General features: G+C 46.8%; 1 protein-coding gene across 8 annotated transcripts in view; it reads left to right on the top strand.

Annotated features, from left to right (window-relative positions):
- Positions 1–9527, top strand: part of Trim9 (tripartite motif containing 9) — a 119627-nt gene that overhangs the window by 60734 nt on the left and 49366 nt on the right. For all 8 annotated transcript variants that reach the window (XM_036205481.1, XM_036205479.1, XM_036205475.1 and 5 more), the window contains exons 2-3: positions 4936–5031; positions 6995–7117. In XM_036205481.1, the coding sequence (XP_036061374.1) occupies positions 4936–5031; positions 6995–7117 (219 nt within the window). The remainder of the gene's footprint in view (positions 1–4935; positions 5032–6994; positions 7118–9527) is intronic.

Below are 9527 nucleotides of genomic sequence, written 5' to 3'. Positions count from 1 at the left end.
CCAAGGACTGCAGGGTCTTCCCAGGTTACCGCCAGAGTTCGCAGCCAGCTGCCAACAATAAACAAAGCCAGAAACTAGAGAAGATGTGATAGATTCTTAGTAGGCAATCTGCCCTGGCAACAGAGAGAACAGCCTAGCGAGAATTAAACCCAACTTCCATTTGTACCGAGGTGACTGAAGGATGGTGTTGAAGGGAGAATGGGAGGGTAGTGAGCAGGAGGTTAATATAGTCAAGGAAGCAAAAACTGTGCAGTTAGGAGACAATTGGTCTACATGAAACCCATCTAGGCTTGCTGAAAGTCAGCTCCTCTCCTGTCACAAAGACTGGGAGCCAGGGCTCTGTCTCCAGGGGTTGGATACCTATACATTTTTTTCTGTAACCTTGGGTTTCCTCAAGCAAGTGCTTTAAGTGGAGGAGGGGTTCATCATAGGGATAAGATACAACTGTTAGTCCAAGTCCGGCAGACCAAGGCTAAGACCTAATGGAACCTAATGGGGGCTCCAGTGAGCCTTCCTGGAGTTTGGGCAAGAAGAGAATCTTTGTCACAGCCAACTGAAGATGGTATGACTTAGTGATGATTGTGAACTGGACGGGATCTGCAATTACCTAGCAGACCAACCTCCAGGAACACCCTAGAGTGATGATCTTGATCAGGTTAATCATAGTTAAAAAGAACCAACCTAATAGTAGCCTGCACAGTGATCCTGGGCTGGGTCCTAGACTGTATAAAAAGGAGGAGATGGGCTGGCAAGATGGCTTAGTGGGTAAAGGTGCTTTTTGTGCAAGCCTGGCGACCTGAGTTCAAGCCCCAGAACCCACAGAAAGGAGGAAAGAGAACAGACTCCACAAAATTGTTCTCTCACCTCCATACGTGTCAGTATGGCCCATGTGCCCATATGTGCAACTGCATACACACACACACACACACACACACACACACACACACACACACACACACAGCAACTATATACATATGTGTGTATATATATGTCATATATATATATATATATATGTCATATATATGTGTGTGTGTGTGTGTGTGTGTATGTGTGTGTGTGCGTGTCAATTTAAAGAGAAAGCTCCTGAGTAGAGGTGGTTACTGCTCTCTACCTCCTTATTATAGATGCAGTATGGCTTTAAACTCTTACCACCTTGACCTGTCCACCATGATGGGCTGTACCTTCAGATTAAGTGCTGAATAAACTGTTTCTCCTTTAAGAAGTCACTTGTGTTAGGGTTTTGGATGCTATTTTTGTTGTTGTTTGTTTTTTGTGGGTTTTTTTTTTTTTGTCTTTTAATCACAGAAACAAGGAAAGTAGCTAAGACAATGGGAGACGTTTGTATACGACTGTGTCAGATTAAAAGTCCCTCCTGAATCTACACACAGCTCAGAATCAGATTCACAATAAACATGGTGAGATTTGTTGACTGTGTCCCTAGCCACAAGACCTCTGTGACAGCAGCCTCACCCACAGCCTAGAGCCCCCCCCCCCCATGAGCTATCACACCAATGAAACATTTCACACTCTCACACAAACATCCCATACTGGCAAGCAATGAAGGAAGGAGGAGCTGGGGCTCCTTTTCTCTACTTGAGACTCAAACAATGTGCCTCCTTCCAGGGAGACAGACCTTGGTTATTCCAAGCATGCCCTGAGCCAAGAAATCCATCAGCGTGTCTGTGCCTGCCTCTTTGTAACACTCTCCTTCACGTTCAGAAACCATCTCAAATTAGAAAACAAGTATGCAGGAAATCCAAGTGCCTCAGCTTAGGCATTCTAACCAACCTTCGGAACTGTACCTTTCCCCCTCCATGGATGCCCAGAGGAGAACGCACACCATGGATTGTGTTGCACCTTCAGTGCACAGCACTGCTCTGTGGTCCTGCATACAGAACACCTCTGCTAGCACAGACTAGAATTCCAATGTTTTAAGCAAACCAAATCAATAAGGAATAATGTCTAATCAGATATGGCTTATAAATGCACTCGGGAAGCTATCCTATGAAAGCAACAACTGTAGATCCTTACAATATGGCACTTTCTGCTGATAAATAGCTACCTGGTATTTTTCACTGTCTGCTGCTGAATTCTGCAAGTGGACAGTGCTTAGGGGAAAGGTTTATAGATCTCTATCTTATAAAATAGCTGTTTATCAAATATCAAGCAACTGTTAGCCAGGTGGAGGGCACCCAACTTCCAACACAGACACAGAGAGACTGAATCTGGAGGAAAATTGATTTTTGCAGCTCACTCATTGCTCTGACCTAGAAGGTCCTGAATGAAGACAGAAGTCTTTGTCTACCATTAAATAGCATTTTAAAAATCTGTGTGTGGGAGGATGTTTGCACATGTTTGTGTTGGGTGTGTGCACTTGTACATGTGGGTGTGCACATATAAATGCCTATAGAGGTCAGACATTGATGCTGGCTGATTTCCTCACCACTTCCCATCTTATTTTTTGAGACAGAGTCTTTCACTGACCTAGAGTTCATCAATTCAGCTAGGTTAGCTGGCTAGAAAGCCCCAGGAATCCTCGTATCTCTGGCTCCCTTGCACTGGGATTACAGACATGTGTCACTGAGCCTGACTTTTTCTGTAGGCGTTGAGTACTTGAGTTGGACAGCAAGTCCCGTTGCCCACCAAGTTGTAACCAGACTTCGCCATAACTTTTTCTAAGCATGTGACAGTACCCAGTCAACAAATCTTTATAATTTAAGGTAGTAATATACATTACACAGACATGATAAACTTTGAGGTTGAAATGTAAGAAACCAGATAGTTTAATGTGTGTGTAGCCAAATGAATTTGACTCTTGCTCCCAAATCTCTAAGTGCATTTGCTACAGAGAGGAAACTCTTTGTAGCCCAGTAAACTTCCATTTGGGAAAAATTAAGAAACATGAGTTCTAAGGCTAACAGTGAAAACCAAACTCTCCCCTGTAGAACTGGTCTCCCATTTTATTGTTGTGATTTCAAATGAGAACCCCTTTCTTCTTTTATTTCCTGAGATCCTGAAAACAGTTCTTACAGTTTTGTTTGCGAGCCCAACCTTTAACAACTGGGCCATCTCTCCAGCCCCTGTTCTTCAGGAGAAAATTTAGCCCCAAATGATGGTGTCACTAAGACACAATAATAAAGAGATGGATAGTCCCTTTGCAATGTAGGCTCACTAGGTGCTTCCTCTTGGCTGTACTGGCATACTTTCTGGGGGTTGGAATACACAGCGAAGTGCAAGTCAACAACGATGCTTTCCAGCAGGTAGCACTGAGGAATATGTCCTTTGAATCCCTCATCACTGGGTGATTGGGTGTATAGAAATGAAGAAAGCAAATGTGAGTTAAAAACCATCCAACATTTACTAAGGAAACACCTGCATTTACAGGGCCCTGGACTTTAAATCCAGTATCTCAGGCAATGCCACACCATCCAAGAGTTACAGAGTTCTTGTTTTATGCAGGAGGCCAAACTGTATAAACTCGTAAACAACCCATAGTTGGCGGTATCTACGAGATGCGATAGTTCCCTTAAGCACTGTCCTGTCTTCATTAAGAGCCCAACGACAAAATATTATTTCCATGTTCATTTTTCCTGTTGGCTTAAATTCAGCCATAGATGGCTTTCTCAGGGTCACTTAGTAAAGGGCGGGGCCCAGAATTTAACCTCTTCAAATGCTGCTTTCTTTCTGCCATCCTGTATTGCTTCCACCCAGCATTTGGCCTGCATATTCTAAAGAAAATGCAGTGCCTCCCTTTCATATTTAACAAGACAAATATAAGAGAAAAAAATCACAGGACCAAGAGATACCATTTTGAGGTTTCTGTCTTTTTACTGAGAGGATAAGAAAGGCATTGTACTGGTTGAGGAGAAGAATGGGTTTAGGACTTTCAAGAAGGCACAGGGAAAAGAAGCAAAGGAAGGTCTGGCCCCTGCCCGAGGGACAGTGGCTCTGCCCCGTCTGCTAGGAGAAGGAATCTTGAATGGAAAACCTCAGCACAGGGTTTAAGTAGCGGTCGTTCTTCCTGACAGGAAGCATGGTGGAGAGAGCCTGAGGATACAGACTCAGAACCCTGGGTCCTTACCCCTCCATCCTTACGGTTCTGACCTCCTCTCCAGAGGATACCCATCTGCCTCAAAGGCAGAAACTACAGAGGAAAAAACGACACCAGCCACGCTGGTCCCACATCTGCTTCCTTAGCCCCTCCGTCCCCTGGTAGACTTTCACCCAGGTCCCGCCGATGAGCAGTTTGGTCGTTGACCACCTCAGCAGATGCCAAGGCTGGAAAGCAGTGCCTGCCTGGACGCTTTGCCCCTGCAGAGCTGCAGGAGGTTTGGTGGTGTGGGAAGTTAGGAACAGGGTGGGCTTTGGCCTGGGTTAGTGTGCCGGTGGGGGTCGGAACCCAGAGTAAGTGCACGCGGGAGAGGGAGGAGGACATGGATGGGGTGGGATACCCTCCTGGCCATTATCTTTGTCGTTAACATTTTTTGTGGCTCCGGAGCATCACACCAGCGCTCAGCCCTTCCTTCTTCATCCTGCGCGTGATGTGATCGTCTTCACTATTTCCGCCCCACCCCCAACCCCCACCCCAGACCAGTGAACCTTCGGGCGAAGTACTGTCAAAAGCAATCAACTCGATTGACTAGTTTGTTTTTTTATCCCTCACAAATGAAAGAAGAGATTAATTGGCTAACGAGGTGAGGGCACTCTAGGTAGCTATCAACTGGTGAGGCTTTTGACTCCCGTGGCCAGGAACATTTGCTGCTTTAGAGACGGACTACCTGCCTGGTACCAGAACCCATCCACCCACCTCCAGGGCCCAGACAAGAAGACTCAGGGCAGGCTAATGGCTCCTGGGTTTGGGGCCCCTCGGCTTTGAAGTAACCCCACCTGGCCCTGTGCTACAGCAGCTCAGACTTTTCTTCCTTCTCTCCACAGAGCCAGCTCTCCCAGGCGCTGAACGGGTTGTCAGACAGGGCCAAAGAAGCCAAGGAGTTCCTGGTGCAACTCCGCACTATGGTGCAACAGATCCAGGTACCGGGTAGGGGAAAGGGGTGGAGGGGGCGGGGCGGGAGGGGGCAGCGCAGGCTGACAGCAACCAAAGCAGCGTGAGACCCTCCCACTTGATGTGTCCCGATGAAATCCCCCTTAACTTTCTTTCTGCCCTGTCTCCTCTACACACACAGAGGCCACCTTCACACAAAGGTGCCCCTTCCTTCCTCATGGAGTCTCTTCTGTCCACAAGCCAGGGTTGTTTGTCTTGGGTGCTTCCTGCCTTCCACTCTGAGGCCCTGAGTCCACTACTGCGATGCATTTAGGCAGAGGTCTATGTCTTTGCAAACCCAACTATTCTAAAATCCTACAGGTCCCCAAGCGCCATTTTACTTAACATTAACTAATCGTTTCTTGTCTTCCTCCTCCTCTCCCACTCCCGTCTCCCTCTCTCTTCTTTCCTTTCTCTCTGTTCCATCATAATGCTTCTTTCAGACACTTGAATATTTCCCAGCCTCGCGACTACACTTTCAGATTGCTTTATCTGACACAGTGACCAGCAGGTCAGCGGGCACTTGGGGATGCATGCATTTCCCACTGTCGCTGAAAGGGAGAAACCATCAAACACACAAGACACCAAAATAATGACCCTTCTGCACTGTTTACCATCCTTACACGTTTTGAAGTTTGCCTCACACAAATAACCTTAGCTCTGCCCTCCAGTAAATCAGCTTTCTGAGTGAATGTTTAACCTGTGTCAAAGCAGAAATGGATTTTTAATGTAAGCCAGCCTTTCAAAGCACCACACACTGGTGTCGTTGCCTCTCTCTCTCTCTCTCTCTCTCTCTCTCTCTCTCTCTCTCTCTCTCTCCTCTCTCTTTGTATGCACGCTCATGTTAAAACTGTTGGTTCCCTGGCAGCTTTGTACACTTCCTTCTGCTTCCAAAGCAACCGAGTTTATCAATCAGCTCTTTCTTTGCGTTTGCTGGCACAAACGATACAGCCCCAGGCTTGCCCCCGCCTTGCCTTTCTACCAGAGCAAAGTGTTCCTTCCGTAAGAAAACAGTAGCAGAGCCTTAAAGGGAAGGCTCCTTCCCACCCCCACTTCCCCCATCCCTCTACCCAGGGCACAGCACGCTGGTAAATGAGTCTTCAAGGACTTTCTCTGCGGTTGCCAGGAAAGCCTACGTTAGCATCCACAGGAAATGTTGCTCCCTCTAATGCTATCTCTAAGACCCTGTATTTGAAGAAGGTTGCTGAATGAAGAATCAGAGACTGTTAGTGTACGCCTATCATTCAGGATTGCTAATTGAAAGAACCACATGGCTAAAGGATAAAATGTTATAACCACCATCCATCTTAAACACCATGGGGCCACACTTCCTTCATTTTCTACGGAGCTCCCTTTCCTCAGCAAGCTACTGTGTCCTATCTGATTTTTATAGCAAGACAATGCCGTTATCAATAAGAGCTTTTCTCCATGGCTGCCTTTGTTCATACAGAGACAACTGCCTTTGCCTGTTGTTCCCAGACTTTCTACGGTTTTGTTGCCGTTGGATGGGAACACTGGATCATTGTTTAACGTGGGGGGCCTCTTCCTCGCCTCTTCCTTCCTCTGTTAAACTTAGTAACCCTTTCCCTCCTGCCCTGACTCCACCTCTCCCTCCCAGACACCACTTTCCAGCCTGCAGACTGAGCAACGCAGTCATCGAAGGACTTGTACCACCCTACAAGCCAAAGCTTTATCATACTTAGTATAATTCAAGCTGCAGAGGTGGCTTCTTTTGATAAGAATTTATTTAAGTCACAAATACCTACCTTTTCCCATGTAAAATCACAGCAAAACACTACAGAATATAGTTTGCCAGTAATTTGGAAATACTCAGTGTGCTCTAGGGACAGAGTTCCTTCTCATCTCTTCAGTAGGAAGGACTGGGGTGCTCTGGTTTCTCTGACTACCCAAGCTCCCCATACACATGCTTGAGAATTGTGCTTTCTTGCTCAGGAAAACAGTGTGGAGTTTGAGGCCTGCCTCGTGGCCCAGTGTGATGCTCTCATCGATGCCCTAAACCGAAGGAAGGCTCAGCTGTTGGCCCGGGTCAACAAGGAACATGAACACAAGCTGAAGGTCAGTGGCACCTTGGGGACAGTGGGAAGCCACAGTCTAACTTCCCAGCACAATGGTGGGCAGTCACAAGAGGATGCCATTCCTCATGCGTGTGGTCTGGCCAGACAAGAGCAAGCATATCCCTTTATTATCCATTTATTCATTCTGCTTCTTAACCAAACATTTGCTGAATTACTTCTCAGGGCCAGGGTCTGCTCTGGGCATGGAAATAACAAGATAAATAAAAATCTCTGTGTTCACTCTACTCTCCCAGGAGTGGAGAAGGCTAAGCAAGGCATCCAAGGAAAATGTATCATAGGCTAGTTTCTTTAAAGACTAAAGAAGAGGGAATAGTGAATCCTAGGAACAGGATTGAAAGCTTAGATAAGGATGGCCGCACATAGGCAAAAAACGTGTTCTTGAGTAGGTCAATAGAATATTTATTTTCTAAAATAAAATTTGTTTATAATCTTTTCAATATCGACTCTGGCCACTACATAGTAAAAGAAACACATTGTGAGTCTGGGGTCCCACTGACAGGACTGGTCTTAGAGATGTGTGGATAACCTGCCTGCCATCCACTGGCAACAAGATGGGCCATGGGAGCAAAGTGAGTCCAGTGTTGAGCAGTCAGCCAAGGACCACACACATGGCCAACAAACCTCAGGTCTGGTGAGGAGGAGGGTGCACAGTGAGAACCTGGGGATACAGTAGAAGAAGCAAGTCCAGTCAAGGCTGTCTGTTGGGGTTGGTGTCAGGAGGTACATGGGCCCACTTTAGAGGACCTAGTGGCAGGTCAATGACCCAAGGACAAATATTACCCAGCAGGTCAGTTACCTAACACCAGATCCCATTTCTAAAACCAGATTTCAAGAAGTGAACCAAGGAAGTGTCAACAATGAAGACACAAATGAACACAGTGTCAAGACCCCAAATGTAGCCTGTTTCTCCAGGCTTGCTCCCCCAGCCCCCTTGCCATCTGCTCCTCCTCAGAGTGCATTCAGGGCTACATAGATGCTGCTTCCCTGACCAAAGTCAGCACCGCAATGGGGTGGGAATGAAAACCTTTCTCCCCTGCCTTCTGACTTGGATTGTCACTCAGGGGACACTGTAGAATTGAGGCAAGCAGTGGCTACACTGTGGCAAGGTCCATCTGAACAGGAAGGGCTCATGAGGGCCTGACCTCTAGTTCATGCTCTCGGATGTCATACCTCTTTGGCTTTTGCAGATAGCAACAGTGTAGTATAATCAAGGAGCCAGAGTCCTAGACAAAGAGAACTGCAGATCTTGAAATCAGCATATAAACCTAAGTTTGGGATAGGGGAGGGGAGGAATCCCCAGGACGCTGGTGTTAAAGAGCTGGTGGGTTTGGGTAGCAAACCAAGGCTGGCAATCCTCATGCTCATTTGAAGGCAGTCATTCACACCCCTGGTGGTGGGTCTAGTAAGAAGCCTCTCCCATGTTCATCTCAAGATGAACTCAAACTCCTAAGGGGTGCCAAAGAAACCCCTTCCACAAAGAACCTTCAAATAGAAGCTGAAGGGAATAAGGCTTCACTTTCCCAGGGGTACATCTTCTGTGGCCTTCATAGCAGTCTATGGAGGCCTAGATGATGGAGTCCCAACTATACGCCCCTTTCCAGGTCAATGTCTGCGTGCTGAGCATCGTCTCCTCTTCTGGTGTCTAGTTATTAGCCTGTGAGTTCCTTACAGGGACGCTGAGCTGTGTGACTCATGACAACATGTGTACTAATGCCCTAAATGTGAGGAGAAACTGAGGGAAGTCATAGATAGGCTGTGATTTCCCCTCAACTGTTCCGAAAATGTCATTGTGTGAGCATCTATCTTACAGGCTTACCTAATGGTCTGGAAAATGGCATGACTTGATAAACATTTCTCTTGGAGTGAGGTTAGATCTGAATGATTTATTTTTAAAGGCACTTTTATCTGAAGTAAAATCTCAACCTGTTGTGGAACATGATTCTGCAACTGCCACACAGCAACACAGATTAGTACCCTTGGTGAGCAGGCCCTGCCTTTCCCACTAGTAATAGTGAAAGTCTGGAGAAATATTCTTTAGGACAACAATGGAGTTACATGATAAGGATCGCCATGATAATTTTCACAGCAGCTCTATGAGGTCACCATCACCGTTATTCATATTCTGCAGAGGTGGGGAGAATAACAACATGAATTAAGAACTGGCCCCAAGGAACCACAGAGCCCAGCTCCCCATTGCTCCTGATAGAAGTTCCATCCAGAGACCGGGCACTTCTCCTCAGCCAGCCAGTGGCTAGTGTGTGCCTGTGAGGGTTAGAGTGCTGAGCAGGAACCCAGAGGAGGGGCAGGGGGAACACTGCTGTGACTCACAATGAGCCTTGACCATATGGAAGCAATGGGTGTTACCCACAATGGCTCCAGCACAGTGAGCA

This window comes from Onychomys torridus, chromosome 14 (genome assembly GCF_903995425.1).
Source record: "Onychomys torridus chromosome 14, mOncTor1.1, whole genome shotgun sequence".
Lineage (NCBI taxonomy): Eukaryota > Metazoa > Chordata > Mammalia > Rodentia > Cricetidae > Onychomys > Onychomys torridus.
The sequence above is the reverse complement of the archived record's forward strand: the minus strand, read 5'-3'. Positions and strand labels throughout refer to the sequence as shown.